Source organism: Eulemur rufifrons, chromosome 16 (assembly GCF_041146395.1).
Source record: "Eulemur rufifrons isolate Redbay chromosome 16, OSU_ERuf_1, whole genome shotgun sequence".
NCBI classification, from domain to species: domain Eukaryota; kingdom Metazoa; phylum Chordata; class Mammalia; order Primates; family Lemuridae; genus Eulemur; species Eulemur rufifrons.
The window spans coordinates 1,640,510-1,656,291 of NC_090998.1; the positions used below are offsets into that span (position 1 = coordinate 1,640,510).

Consider the following 15,782-nt stretch of genomic DNA (forward strand, 5'->3'; position numbering starts at 1 on the left):
TTTTTTGATACTTGTAAATTTAGAAAACATTATTGATAGGAATATATATTGATCTCAGGACTTTCCTGGAAATTTATTTTCTTATTCCGTTTTATTTTAAAGAGAAGCTGTAAAAAATTCTTTGGGAACATTTATTTCTTATCATTTGCCTTCGTTTTCTGAGTTGAGGATTACAAAACAATTCTAACTAATGGAGCATGCTGTTTCTATTCTCATAAATGAGCAACACCGCTCCATATATATAGCTCCTGCTTATGAGAAGTTTGGTGTAGTTATATCTCAAGAATACTTTTAAGATGCTTTATTCTACGTGCTACAGTTTGAGAATGAAGATCCCAAATCTGTAGTTTACTTGCGATGTAAACCAACTAACTTGAAATTTCAATTTCTTATCTTTTTTTCACCCCAGGCTTAGTTTTCTTGGGCAGTGGAAGGTGCTTGAAGTTCATGAGGTCCAGGAAGACCTGGGTATAAATTTCACCTGCTCCTCTTTGTATCGTAATGATCTTGAATAAATTACTTAATCTCTGAGTCTCAGTTTCCACATCTGTTAAATGGAGGATGATAATACCTCACAGATACACGTGTAAATTCTCTGGTACAGAATTTACCTTTGTTAATCCTCAGTAAATGTTAGCTGCCTCTTCCCTGCAACAAAATGAAATGATGGATGTGAACTAGCTTTGTAAGCTGTAAATAATTAAATATGAACCATTGTTTCCTCTTTTAGTAACATAGTTTATCATCTCAGTAGTATAATGTGGTTGTGCAGGCTCTGAAATGGTTAAGTACTTGCCAGGTTTGGGGATCCTTAGAAGAGTTGTGTTTGTTGTTGGTGGTGGTGTTTTGTTTTTTGTGTTTGTTTTGAGACAGAGTCTCACTCTGTCGCCCCAGGTGGAGTGTAGTGGCCAGGTGGAATGTTGTAGTGACCTCATCATAGCTCACTGCAACTTCAAACTCCTGGGCTCAAGCAGTTGTCCTGCCCCAGCCTCCCGAGTAGCTGGGACCACAGATGTATGCCATGGCGCCTGGCTAAGTTTTCTGTTTTTTTGTAGATACAGGGTCTTGCTCTTTCTCTTGCTTAGGCTCGTCTCAAACTCCTGAGCTCAAGCAGTCCTCCTGCCTCGGCCTCCCAGAGTGCTAGGGTACAGGCATGAGCCACCGCACCCAGCCTTGTGTTTGTTCTTGCTCCATCGACTTTCAAAACCCTTAGAGAAATCCTGTAGCAAACTCACATGATTTATGGGACTAACAGTTGGCTAATTCTTAGTCTAATTCTTTGACTTAGTTCTCAGTCTGTGTATCCATATATATGAACGCTAAATACACCTATTACCTTCTTTTTATGGAATCTAGGCCCTCCCACTTTGCTTTACTCCTCCTTTCCCCAGTAGGAACTTTGAATCTCATGGGATTTAAGAACTATCGTATACCTTGTTCTCTTCCTGTTTTGGTAGTTCTGATTGGATTGGCTATGATAATCCTTATTTGGATATGCAACTAATTGTCTAAAATAAGCTTGTGTACCATGAGTTAAGAGGTAGAGTGCCAAGGACTTGAAAGGATTGAACTCCTAGGAAACTTACTTGCTCCAGTTCAGTTTGAAGAGAGATTGATGATTTCTGAAAATGTTTTTACTACTCAAGAACATTGAAGTATTTATCAAATATTCATTAAACATTTATGTGCGTAGCACTTTCTGGGAACCTAGATGAATATAAAAGGAGGAGTATGCTTTGGTCCTAAGTTTCTTCCTTCCAGGGTAGTTTAGTTAGAGTTCAAAACAACTAAAAAATGTGGAAATGTCAAACATTAAACCTTTGAATGCAAAACATTACCAGTAATAAGTGTTATATAAACTCAGAGACTTTGTCCTATTTATTTTAATACAAAGTGTGGTGAATTTTGGTTTCCTCACCTGTGAAATAGAAATAAAAATACCCTATAGGATCATTGTGATGTTTAAATGAGATTAGATGTGTTAAACATATTTATAATATATAAACCTACATATATTCTTCCTAATATATACAATTTGGATTTTGAATTCTAATTTCTAATTTTAAATTAGAATCATATATATTTTCTGTATTTTTAATTGAAAAAGTAATATGTATGGTAAAAAAATAATGCAGGCAAAACAAAGTGAAAAGTATTCTCCCTTGAGACCCTAGGTTCTTTGTGTACTTCTGTACCCAGAGCATGGTTTTGAATATTTTCCAGTAATTATTCTAGTACATACATACTTACATACAATTATATATTTTTATAACATGTAAGTGGGAAAATATTACACATGTTGTCTTGTATCCTGCTTTTATAATTTAAAAAAGATTTTGGCAGTCTCCCCATCAACAAATGTAGGTTTTTGTAATACATTATTCTTTTATTATTTTTAATGATTGTTGAGTGTTCTATTGTTTGAATGTACAATAATATAACTGATGTCTTTTCCCCAGTACTCATTTATTCAAAATATATTTATTCAAAACTTTCCTGTCTTTAGGGTCAACACACTACTCTGAAAGTCCATTCTCCCAAGAAGAAGGGACAGAAAGAAAGACCTCTTTGTAAGAAAGCCTTGGGTATCCCATGAACGAGCCAGCAGAAAACCGATTGGGGTGCAGCAGGACTCCAGAGCCAGATATAAGGCTCAGAAAAGGGCACCAACTTGATGGTACAAGGGGAGGTGATAATGACAGCCACCAAGGAGATTTGGAGCCTATTTTAGAGGCATCTGTTCGTTCTTCCCATCATAAAAAAGTAAGTAATGTTGGAAGGATGGTAAACAAAACAAAAATTTATGGGGGTATGCTAAGAGGGAGGATATTAAAAAAAGTATATAGGGCCATTGCTGGAGAGAAGATGGAGTACTGAGAACGAACCTTGAGCACATTTGTATTTTTTTCTTCAGTATAACTTGAAGTCACTCATTCTTAAATTAGTTCAGATACTATTTGATTCCACAGTTTCGCCTTTCTTGCTAATGCCTAAAATCGTACTTAATCTTCTTTATCTTCTTTAAGGGAGAAGAAATGGGTTTTGTAGTTACCATATAACCTTTGTAATTTTACTAGGCTTCAGTTATGACGCTATCAGTTATATTTTTGGAGAAATTCTAATTGCGTGCTGAAACTTTTCTGGAAACTATTTATCTTTAGTGCATACCTTGGGAGTCAGTAGAATTCTGAAAGCAGAAGGCAGATTTTAATCTTTCCTCTTACTTCCCAGAGAAAAGAGCGTCTTCAGGCAGCTATACCTTGAAAGCAAAGGCATAAATATTTGTGAACAGCATTGGAAAGTCCTTTTTAAAGACATTTTGCTATGTGCTCTGGAACTTTCCTATTATGTAGCATGCGTTAATATGGTGGCACTAGTACAGTGTTTCTCAAACTATGGATTGTGAATTAATTTTAGTATTATAAAGCATTAAAAAAATTGAACAGCAAAATAGAATAAAAAAATTGATGTACATGTATATAATAAATATACATTTAAACTATATTATTTGATGAAATTTTTAAGTTTTATATAGTTATATATGTAAACATAAATAATACATGAAATACATTTCTTACTGTGGGTTATAGTTGTATCTCGAAGGCCTCACCTTGGTGCAACACTTTTACTGTCCTAAGCGATGGACATACTGTGTGGATAACACTGTTATTAGATTGAACTCCAGGGAGTTGTCCTTTCAGGTCTTTTATAATAATTTCACAGGAATGTCTTAGTAATTACAGGCTATTGTGGCAAGAGATTTAAGCCTGCTTCTTCTTTTATTCATGGTTACACTTTATAAAGCCAGCCTTATACTTTTGGCCAGATAGATTGTGCTACAGTGAAAGATTATGTATGTGCATGTGTGCATTCATCCATATGGATAGATTAATAGTTTATGGGATTTTAAAAAACAGTTTACAATAAGTGTAATTTGGCCTTTAAACCTCTATTTCTGTTTAAAATGACGTTTGACAGATATCTGGAGCAAGAACTTTCTTCTACACTTGAGACTTAATTTTCATGTTGCTGTTTTATAGTACAGTGTAATGGAGTTTAAGCTTCCCTTACCGGGCAGAGCAAACTGAATTTCACTCAGTTGCTATTAAGACCTGAGCAATTGTTAATGCAGTTGCTGTTCAACTGGGAACTATCACTGGGTTTGGATGAGTGACTGGGTATTTTTTGTTCTTAACATGAAATCTACCTTCTTAACAAATTTTTAAGTATATAGTACAGTATTGTTAGCTATGTGCACCTTATTGTATAGCAGATCTCTAGAACTTTTTCATCATGCATTACTGAAACTCTATATCCATTGACTAGCAACTCCCCATTGCCCCATCCTCCCGCAACCACCATTCTACTTTCTGCTTTTATGAGTTTGACTATTTTAGACACCTTGTATAAGTGGAATCATACAGTATTTGTCCTTCTGTGACTGGCTTTTCATGTAGATAAATGTCTTCAAGGTTTATCTATGTTGTAGCATATGACAGGATTCATTGTATGTATATACCACATTTTCTTTATCCATCCATAAGTGGACATTGAGGTTGTTTCAACATTTTGGCTATTGTAAATAATGCTGCTATGAACATGAGCATGCAGATATCTCTTCAGGATCCTGTTTTCAATATTTTGGATAAATGCACAGAAGTGGGATTGCTGGATCACATAGTGTTTCTATTTTAGATTTTTTGAGGAACCCCTACTGTTTTTCATAGCTGTTGTGTCATTTCATAATACATTCCCACCAACAGTGCAAAAGGTTCCATTTTCTCTACATCCTGGCCAACGCTTGCTATTTTCTTTTCTTTCTTCTTCTTCCTCTTCTTCTTCTTCCTCTTTCTCCTCCTCCTCCTCCTCCTCCTCTTCTCTTCTTCTTCTTCCTCTTCCTCCTTTTCCTCTTCTTCCTCTTCCTCCTCTTCTTCCTCTTTTTCTTTCCTCTTCCTCTTCTTCCTCCTCTTCTTCCTCTTCCTCTTCCGCTTCGTCGTCGTTGTCTTCATCGTCTTCGTCTTCTTTGTCTTCTTCTTCTTCTTCTTCATAATGGGCATCCTAACAGAATGGGCATCCTAACATGTGTGAGGTAATATCTCATTATGGTTTTGATTTGCAGTTCCCTGATGGTTAGTGATGTTGAACATCTCTTCACATACTTGTTGGCCAGTTGTATGTCTTATTTGGAGAAATGTCTATTCAAGTTCTTTGCCTATTTAAAAATCAGGTTATGTATTTTTGTTTTTTTGCTTTTGACTTGCAGGCGTTCCTTACATATTTTGGATATTAACCCTGTTTTAACCCTTTATCAGTTATGTGGTTTGCAAGTGTTTTTTTCCCATTTCATAATTTGCCTTTTTACCCTGTTGATTGTTTCTTTGCAGTGCAGAAGCTTTTTAGTTTAATGTAGTCCCACTTGTCCAATTTTGCTATTGTTGCTTGTGCTTTTGGTACCAATGAAGAAATCATTGCCAAGACCAATGTTGTGAAGGAGTTCTCCTATGTTTTCTTCTAGGAGTTTTATAGTTTCAGGTCTTATGTTTAAGTCTTTAATCCACTTTGAGTTGATTTTTGTGTATAGTGCAAGGTAAGGGTCCAATTTCATTTTTTTGCGTGTGGATATTCAGTTTTTCCAACATCCTTTGTTGAAGTCACTATCCTTTCCCCATTATGTAGTCTGGGCACCACTTGGCTAAGATCATTTGATTATATATGTGTGGGTTTATTTCTGGGCTCTCTATTCTGTCCCATTGGTCTGTATGGCTGTTTTTATGCTAGTACCATATTGTTTTGATTACTGTAGCTTTGTAATATGTTTTGAAGTCAGAATGTATAAGGCCTCTGGCCTTGTTTTTCTTCCTCAAGATTGTTTTGGCTATTTGGGTTCCTTTGTGGTTCCATATGAAATTTAGGATTGTCTTTTTCTGTGACTAGGATTATCTTAAAGGAAGTGGAAATGTAATAAACACAATTGGAAGAAGGTTGACCAAGAGACCAAGATATTGAACATAGAGTCAGATATTGAACACATACATGTTCTAGTCTTGTGGAATAGGTGAATTTATTTAATTTCATACGTAATATGAGGGCAATATATGATCTCTGTGTCCCTTTCCAGTTATGGTAGAATTCTATAATTTTATCAATTTCTTTTTCTTTTCTTTTCTTTTCTTTTTTTTTTTTTTTGAGACAGAGTCTCACTCTGTTGCCCGGGCTAGAGTGAGTGCCGTGGCGTCAGCCTAGCTCACAGCAACCTCAAACTCCTGGGCTTAAGCGATCCTACTGCCTCAGCCTCCCGAGTAGCTGGGACTACAGGCATGAGCCACCATGCCCGGCTAATTTTTTTGTATATATATATTTTAGTTGTCCATATAATTTCTTTCTATTTTTAGTAGAGACGGGGTCTCACTCTTGCTCAGGCTGGTCTCGAACTCCTGACCTCGAGCGATCCACCCGCCTCGGCCTCCCAGAGTGCTAGGATTACAGGCCACCGCGCCCGGCCCAATTTCTTGATATTAAGAAATGTTCTCAAGGGTTTTTAGAATGTATACTTTGAGCTATTCTGAAATACACTCATATCCAATTTAAAGAACTGATGGTAATGAAAAAAGTAGTTCCTCTGGCAGTTTCTAGAGATGACTGTGTAGCTGAGTGCTTAGTAAAGGCCAATAAGTAGGAAAAGAGGGAGTGTGTGCAGGGCATTTCAAGCAACAGGAATAGTGTGTAACAAGGTCCTGAGTCTGAAAAGAACTTGGTGAATTTGAGGAGTGTGGTGAGTGGGTAGAGGTAGGATGGTAAGAGATCAGGTTAAAAAAAAATGTAGGTAAGGGCCCTTGTAGACCATGATGTGGAGAAAGTGCATTATAGGCCATGGGAAGGTTTTAAGCAAGGAAGTGGTAAGACCTCATGCACATCCTGAAAAGATGAGCTTTTAACTCTTATGTGAAGGTAGTTGATTATGGAGGTAGTTAAGGGAAAGAGAAACTTGGAGATGAGTTAGGAAGCTGCTACAGAAATTCGTGGAAGTTTTTTGGTAGCTTAATCTGGGTCGATGGTGATAGGGAAACTGACAGGAAGTGGATAAATTTAAGCTGTACTTTGGAGGTAGAGTTGGCAGGATTTGCTGGTGTATTAGATGTAACGGTTTGAGGGAGAAGGAAATGATGTGAATGACTTTGAGGTATCATGTGAGTAACTGAATTGATGGGGGTATGATAACCACATTCTGAGAGTGGAAAAACTGTTCTGAGAGGACAAGTTTGGGTGTGAAGCAGGTTTAGGTGGGAGGATCAAGAGTTTGCTTTTTTTGTCCAAGTTAAATATGAAATGCCTGTGAGCCATCTTAGTGGATATGTCAACAAGGTAGTTGGGTGTGAGTTTGGAATTCCAAAGAGAGGTTTGTGCCGATGTAGTACATATAAATGATATTTAAAACTACTGAAATGGTTAAGGTTACTTCAGAGGGGGAGAGTGAAGAGAGGGAAGAGAGAAGGGCCCTAAGGACCCAGCCTGAAGAACATCACATTTTAGCTATGAAATAATAAAATATGTTTTTACAGTCCAGAATTTGCCTACCCAGTGCCTTTTGATCAGATTCACATTAATTGATTTTGTTTGTTGTCATACTTTTTTTTTGTTTGTTTGTTTACTATCTTTACTGGATAGAGTGGTATCTTCTAAAGATGATATTTATGTTTTTTATTTCATTAATAAGTGACTGATTTTTTTCATCCTTATGAATGAATTCATTATATTGCATAGAAAATATGTATTTGATTTTCCTTTAATCTTAGACCTAACCCAAAAGTCAGCATTATGAACAAAAGAACCATTTTTTCTTCCTGTCTGTTTTAACAGATTTCCTGTGAGGAGTCAGAGTGAGAGGATCTGATCTATGGATTGTGGAATGTTAGAGCTGAAAAGGCCCCCCAAAATCATCTTGTTTGCCTTCTTCAATTTATCAATGAGGAAATTGAGTTTTTTTGTTCCTAATGATAATTTGTCCTTTATGTTGTTTCTCTTTGGAGTTGAAGTTCTTTGCTGAAAAAGAGAAGGTGGTTTATGGAGAGACTGGTACAATTTGTGTGTACTACCTACTTGGGAGATAGTTTCAGTAGAAAGTTTATTAATATTATTGATTATTTAAGCAAGGAAAACTTTTCTTCTGTTTTGGTCCTCCCTTGGCCCTTTCTTCCCATTCATTACAACTTCTGTTCCCTACTGAAACAATAAACAGTACTGTTCCTTGCTACAAATTTCAGGGTTAGTGTATAGTAAGCATGGGCGCTAAGAGAAGAAGGGGGACAGAGTTACAGAAAACTGTGCAATTTTGAGTCTGAAATTAAAGGCAAAATACTAATATCTTTATGACTTGAAGAGTTCCATATACTGATTTTTTTTTGTGTGTCTGGAAAAAGGATTCATTTCTTATATTATAATTTTCAGTTTTGAAGTTGAAATATCAGAAGTATTAGCAAATATCAGAAGGATAAAGTGTATCCTTCTCAGTAATTCTGTTTATAATAATGCTCTAATTTTTATGTAGCACTTTCACAGACATTATCTCATTTGCTTCTCAAAACTGTACTCTGAAGTAGGAAGAACAGATATGTTCTCTTTTTGAAAGTGGATGAAAGTAGAATTTAAAAGGGTTAGTATAGTAATTTGCGCAAGGTCACATGGCTAAATGAGAGCACATGCTGTAAGTCTTCTGGTCTTTCTGCTGAACAAAGCTGCCTTTATCAGAATTGGCACCAGATTGACTTATTGTTTCTGAATTCCAAACCCTGCCCTTGAGTGTTTATGTTGAACCCAGAGGTTGGATTCAACAGTTGGTCTTGTTTTTTGACAAAATTGTTGCACACCTTGTTTTCTGTGAGGCCAGAGTAATTTTGCATTCTAACTTTTTAATGTTTATTTTGAAAGTAAATAAACAAATATAGTGCAGTCTTCACATTTCTGATGTTTTAGCATCGTTTTCTTTGAGTATTTTTCCCTCCCATTTTAAGATGTAGAATTTAACTAGATTGCTTAGGCTTCTTTGAAAATATGATTGAGGCCGGGCGCGGTGGCTCACGCCTGTAATCCTAGCACTCTGGGAGGCCGAGGTGGGCGGATCGTTTGAGCTCAGGAGTTCAAGACCAGCCTGAGCAAGAGCGAGACCCCATCTCTACTAAAAATAGAAAGAAATTATATGGACAGCTAAAAATATATATAGAAAAAATTAGCCGGGCATGGTGGCACATGCCTGTAGTCCCAGCTACTCGGGAGGCTGAGACAGGAGGATCGCTTGAGTTCAGGAGTTTGAGGTTGCTGTGAGCTAGGCTGACGCCACGGCACTCACTCTAGCCTGGGCAACAGAGTGAGAGTCTGTCTCAAAAAAAAAAAAAAAGAAAAAAAAAAGAAAATATGATTGAGAGCCCTTAAATTCTCTTAAGTTGTGTCAAATCCCAATCATGCCTAAGGATACAAGTGTAATAAAACAGGCAACAGGGTTTTTTTTTTTTTTTTTAATTTAAAACAAGTTAAGTGAAATTCTCAACCTAAAAAATTAGGTTTAGGGTAGTTTACGTGCATTGTAGAGCGCTATATCTTTTTGTACAAGTGTTTACTTACCACCAGGTGCCTTTAAATCAGTGAATCTGTTAGGAGTGCTTACCTGGTCACATATGGCCCTTTAAAGAATATGCAAATGCCAGGATTTCATTCCAGACCTATAAATTCAGAATCTTTGGGTTCTGGATGTATATGTAATTTTAAAAAGTTTCACAAGTGTGCTACTTTGGCAGCACATATCCTAAAAAGTTTCACAAGTGACTAAGATGCTCACTACTATTTAAAAACCAGTGTCTAAAGTTATAGCTTTATTTTATTTAAAATATTTAATGTATTAAAAACTTCTCAGGAACATACTTTGGAAAGAGACAGATCTTACACTGAGGAGTATTAGGGATATAAAGTTAGATTTATTTGCTGTTTGTTAAAGGAAAACATCACATTTACTCATGACTTGACAGTTTTTTAAAAACTCATTTTTTGACAGAGTCTCACTCTGTCGCCCTGGCTAGAGTGCAGTGGCATCATCATAGCTCACAGCAACCTCAAACTCCTGGGCTCTAGCGATCCTCCTCCCTCAGCCTCCCAAGTAGCTGGGACTACAGGCGTGTGTGACCATGCCCAGCTAATTTTTCTGTTTTTAGTAGAGACGGAGTCTTGCTCTTGCTCAGGCTGGTCTCGAACTCCTGAGCTCAAGGGATCCTCCTGCCTTGGCCTCAGCCTCCCAGAGTGCTAGGATTACAGGTGTGAGCCACTACACCTGGCCTAAAAAGCTGTTTTTATTGAGATAGATCACATACTATAAAATTCACCCATTCACCAAAGTGTACAGTTTGATGGTTTTAGTATAGTCACAGAATTGACTGTAGAGTCACTGCAGCTCGGTCCCTAATAGGCCACAGCCATCACTCCAGTCTAGCTTCAGACCATTTTTATCATCTCCAAAAGAAATCACTTACCTGTTTGCTATTTCTCCCCATCCCCATCCCTTAACCCTAGGCAACCTCTAGTCTACTTTCTGTCTCTGTGTCTTTGTTAGTTCTGGACTTTTTTTGTCTTTTTTTTTTTTTTTTTAATAAATGAGATCAGATGGTATGTGGTGTTTTGTGTCTGGCTTCTTTTACTTAGCATGTTTTTAAGGTTCATCTGTATCATAGCATGCGTTAGTACTTCCTTTCTTTTTGTTACTAAAAATATTCCATTGTATGGATGGATATACATCTATTCTTCCTTATTTGTGGTTTTGCATTTTGTGGTTTCGCATTCTCTGGTTTCAGTTACCTGGTCAGCTCTCGGTCTGAAAATAGTAAATGGAAAATTCCAGAAATCAGCAATTCATAAGTTAGATTTTATGCCATTCTGAGTGGTATGTTGAAATCTCATGCCTTCCTGCTCCATCTGGCCCCATCTAGGACGTGAGTCATCCCTTTGTCTATTGTATTCACACTGTAGATGCTACCTGCCCGTTAGTCACTTAGTAGCCCCATTGGTTGTAAGATGGATAGATCACAAAAAGAAGGGTGAATACAATACAGTAAGATATTTTGAGTGAGAGACCATATTTATATAGCTTTTATTATAGTATAAGTATTCTATTTTTAGTTATTGATCTGTTACTGTGCAGGCCCCCTTTCCTAAGTTTCATGGAAGACAATTTTTCCCTGGACTGGGCTGAGGGAAGCAGGGTGGCAAGGGAGCTCTGCAGCCCGGTCTCTTAACAGGCCACAGACAGGTACCAGTCTGCGGCCCGGGTTGGGGACCACAGCTATATTTTATTTATCCAATAATCAGTTGATGGACACTTGAGTTGTTTCCACTTTTGTTCTGTTATAAATAATGTTGCTATTGTCATTCATGTACAAGTTTTGTGTGGACATATGTTTTCATTTCTCTTGGGCTGCAGTCCCCAACCCCTCACCCCCGCCCCTTGGCTGCATTGCAGGAGGCGAGCAGCAGGTGAGCCTGTGAAGCCCACTTGCACCCACAGCTGCTCTCCATTGCTTGCATCACCACCCCCCATCACATCAGTGGGGGCATCGGACCCTCAGGAATGAGAACCCCACTGCAGACTGTGCATGCAGGGGATCCAGGTTGTGTGCTCCTCATGAATATCCAACGCCTGAAAATCTGAGGTAGAGCCAGGGTGGCAACACCCTCCCCACCCCTTGTCTGTGGAAAAACTGTCTTCCACGAAACCTGTCCCCGGTGTCAAAAAGGTTGCGGACCATGCTCTTGGGTATATACCCAGGAGGAATTTTTCTGGGTTATATGTTAACTCTATGTTTAATATTTTGAAATGGACAAATTGTTTTCCATAGCAGCTGTACCAATTTATATTCCAGCCAACAATGTATGAGGTTTCTGCTTTTTCCACATGCGCACCAACAATTATTACTATATTTTTGAATATAACCATCCTGGTGGGTATGAAGTGGTATCTCACTGTGGTCTCAGTTTACTCCTGAGCTTTTATCAGGAGACCAGACCTGCCTCTGTTAACCTCTTTGGAGAATTTGGAAATAGCAGCTAAATTCAGACCTATTATAAAATTCCAGTTGTGGCAATTCAACTTCTAATTGTCTACTTCTTTTCATCTGTACTGCCACTACTTTAGTCTAAGCCATCACCTCCCATCGGGAATAGATCTGACAAGACTTTGTATTTTGTTTCTTGTTCCTGTCCACTATATTTTTCACATAGTTCCTAGAGAGAGTTCTTAAAAATTCAAAGTTTATTAGGCCATTCCCATTTTTAAAATTCTTCATTTTCTTCCCATTGCCCTTAGGGCAGTGGTCCCCAACGTTTTTGGCACCAAGGACTGGTTTCGTGGAAGACCGTTTTTCCACGGACTGTGGGGGGGTGGTTTCGGGATGATTCAAGCGCATCACATTTATTGTACAGTCAAACCTCTGTATTTACAGCCACTCCCCAGCGCTAGCATCACCACCCCAGCTCTCCCTCAGACCATCAGGCATTAGATTCTCATAAGGAGCCGCAACCTAGATCCCTCGCATGCGCAGTTTACAGTAGGGTTTGCCATCCTGTGAGACTCTAATGCCTCTGCTGATCTGACAGGAGGCGGGGCTTATGTGGTGATGTGAGTGATGGGGAGTGGCTGTAAATACAGATGAAGTTTCACTCACCCAGCCTGCCCAGCCTGGGCTCACCTCCTGCTGTGCAGTCTAGGTTCCTAACAGGGCATGCTGGGTACCATTTGGTGGCCTGGGGTTCGGGGACCATAAATTCAGGGTACAGTCCCAATTCCTTTTTCTAACCTATAGGATCCTGCATGATCTCATTGCTGCCCTGTCTCTCCAACTTCATTTCAGGACATTCTCCTCCATGTTCATTGAGCTGCAACCATGCTGGTCTTATTTCAGTTCTTTAAACAGGCTGGGCTCTTTCCAGCTTCAGAGCCTTCAAGCAGGGCTCTTGCCTCTGCCTAGGAGTGTTCTTTCTCCCACACCTTTGGCTAACTGCTCATCCTTTAGTATTCAGGTTAAGTTCTCTACCCCTACTTCATCCTGTATCAGGTTTCCGATTGTTATCTTTAATCAGCTTTTATTTTCCATCACAGTATGTATCACAACTTGTGTATTTGTGTGATTATATGTTTAATAATTATTTTTACCTGTAGACTTCTAAGTTCCACGGTGGCAAGAATCTTGCCTTTTTGTTTACCCCTGTATTCTCAGATTCTAACTCAGTGTCTGATTGGCCTATAACAAATAAGTTATGGAATAAATTTACCAACACTAAATTTAAAGTTCTGTGTCTAAATGGTCTCAGGTAGTTTCTGTGAAGAGATGTGCAGAAAGAGAACATTGGGGTATATTCTTTGAGTGTTCAGGGAAACTTAACACTTCTTCAGTCTATGATAGAATAAATGCATTCTTATTATTTATGACAAGAATGATAGCTTGTTTTTATCGATCCTTTATAATGTATGAGGCAATTTTCTGAGCTCTTTTGCATATATCATCTCATTCATTCCTGAAGAAGCCTTATGGCACAGATTAATTTTCCTTGCTTTTGTATTTCATCTCATTGTAATTATTCCATATGTACTCTTGTATCTGGCTTCTTTCAGCATCATGTTTGCGAAATTCATCCATATTTTCTGGGGGTAGCTGTAGATTGTTCATTTTCATTGCTCTGCAGTATTTCTTTATGTTACTGTACCACATTTTGTTTATTCATTCTATTGTTGAAGGCAGTCAACCCTGGGTTGTTTGCAGTTCGGAGATGTTATAAATAGTGTTACTGTGAACATTCCAGTACTTGTTTTTGGTGAACATATATATGCATTTCTGTTAGCTGCATATCTTTTTTTTTTTTTTTTTTTGAGACAGAGTCTCACTCTGTTGCCCAGGCTAGAGTGAGTGCCGTGGCGTCAGCCTAGCTCACAGCAACCTCAAACTCCTGAGCTCAAGCGATCCTCCTGTCTCAGCCTCCCGAGTAGCTGGGACTACAGGCATGCGCCACCATGCCCGGCTAATTTTTCTATATATGTTTTTAGCTGTCCATATAATTTCTTTCTATTTTTGGTAGAGATGGGGTCTCGCTCTTGCTCAGGCTGGTCTCGAACTCCTGAGCTCAAACGATCCGCCCACCTCGGCCTCCCAGAGTGCTAGGATTACAGGCGTGAGCCACCGCGCCCGGCCAGCTGCATATCTAGGAGTGGAATTACTGGGTCAGGAAGGTGATCTAGTTCCCTCTTTAAACATCAGAAATATTTACCAACCTCACTACATTATAGTCATATTTTTAATATTACCTTGAAAAAATACACCAGAGAAATTAACTATGAATTTTAGTTCATCTTAATGAATTTGTATTTAGTAAATCACTGTAGTACCTACCTGTATTTGGAAAGTAGTATCGCTTACTACTTTGTTATGAATATAAGACATTTATTCAGTCCACAGACACTATTTAATGTGCATGTAGACTTCCGTAATTATTAAAGTAATTATCCAAGATAGTGTCATTAGGTTGGGAATCAAGATACTACTTAGAGCTGTGTAACTTCTCTTAGCTTTCTTTCCTTCATTTACCACACTTGATCTAGATTTCCACTTAATAAAATGGGAATAGAAATACTCATCTCAGAAAGTTGTGGTGAGGCTTTGATTATTTAATTTGTAAAAAGCATTTAGTACAGTGTCTGGCATGTAGTTAGTGTACAATACATAATAATTCTGTTACCCTGACCTCCCCTGGTAATAGTACTCTATTGATTAATTGCAGTAAATCCTAATAAACACATCCTGAGCTTACCCATATACCTCAACCACCCTTGACTTTAACAGTCTTTTCACAAAGATGATTTCTAAATGTGTTGTATTAGTACTGGCCTCTTTATTGGACTTGTAACTGTTAAAATTAACTGTTTCAAATTGAACTAATTTAACCTTGTCCTCTTCCCCTACCAGCTTTTCCTTCTGACTTACTAATTTCTTCTATTAAATAGAACCAACTTTCTTTCAAGTACCCAAATTTGGTTCCTAGATGATAAGAGTGGAAGGGCTCCTGTGTCATTTAGTTTAGTAGACACATGCATGCTTTTAATCTTCCTACAGATGTTTTTAATTTCTTTACCGTGTGTTGGCATTTGGACATGCAAAGAGAAGACATGTTTTCTGCCATTAAACAGCATATCATTTAGTTTTGAGGTCCTCAGCCCGCAGGCCTCAGACTGGTACTGGTCCGTGGCCTGTTAGGAACTAGGCCGCACAGCAGGGGGAGCTGAGCAGTGGGTGGAGGAGCAAGCCAGCAAAGCTTTGTCAGCATTTACAGCCGCTCCCCATTGCTGGCATCACCACATAAGCTCCACCTCCTGTCAGATCAGCTGCTGTATTAGATTCTCACAGGAGTGCGAACCCTACTGTAAACTGCACATGTGAGGGATCTAGGTTGCACACTTCTTATGAGAATCTAATGCCTGATGGTCTGAGGTGTAGCTGAGGCAGTGATGCTAATGCTGGGCAGTGGCTGCAAATACAGATTTTCATTAGCAGAGAGGTTTGACTGCACAGAGACCATAATAAATCAATTGCTTACAGACTCATATCAAAACCCTATCAGTGAGTGGCAAGTAACAATGTAATAATAGTAGAAATACTAGAAATAAAGTGCACAATGTCATGTGCTTGAATCATACTGAAATCATCAGCCTCCTCCCCCCATATCTATGGAAAAATTGTCTTCCATGAAACCAGTCTCTG

The 15,782-nt window shown here is 38.3% G+C and overlaps 1 protein-coding gene across 1 annotated transcript in view; it reads left to right on the forward strand.

Annotated features, from left to right (window-relative positions):
- Positions 1–15,782, forward strand: part of ADIPOR2 (adiponectin receptor 2) — a 76,648-nt gene that overhangs the window by 34,875 nt on the left and 25,991 nt on the right. The window contains exon 2 of the mRNA XM_069491662.1: positions 2,507–2,763. Coding sequence (XP_069347763.1) covers positions 2,593–2,763 — 171 coding nt within the window. The 5' untranslated portion in view covers positions 2,507–2,592. The remainder of the gene's footprint in view (positions 1–2,506; positions 2,764–15,782) is intronic.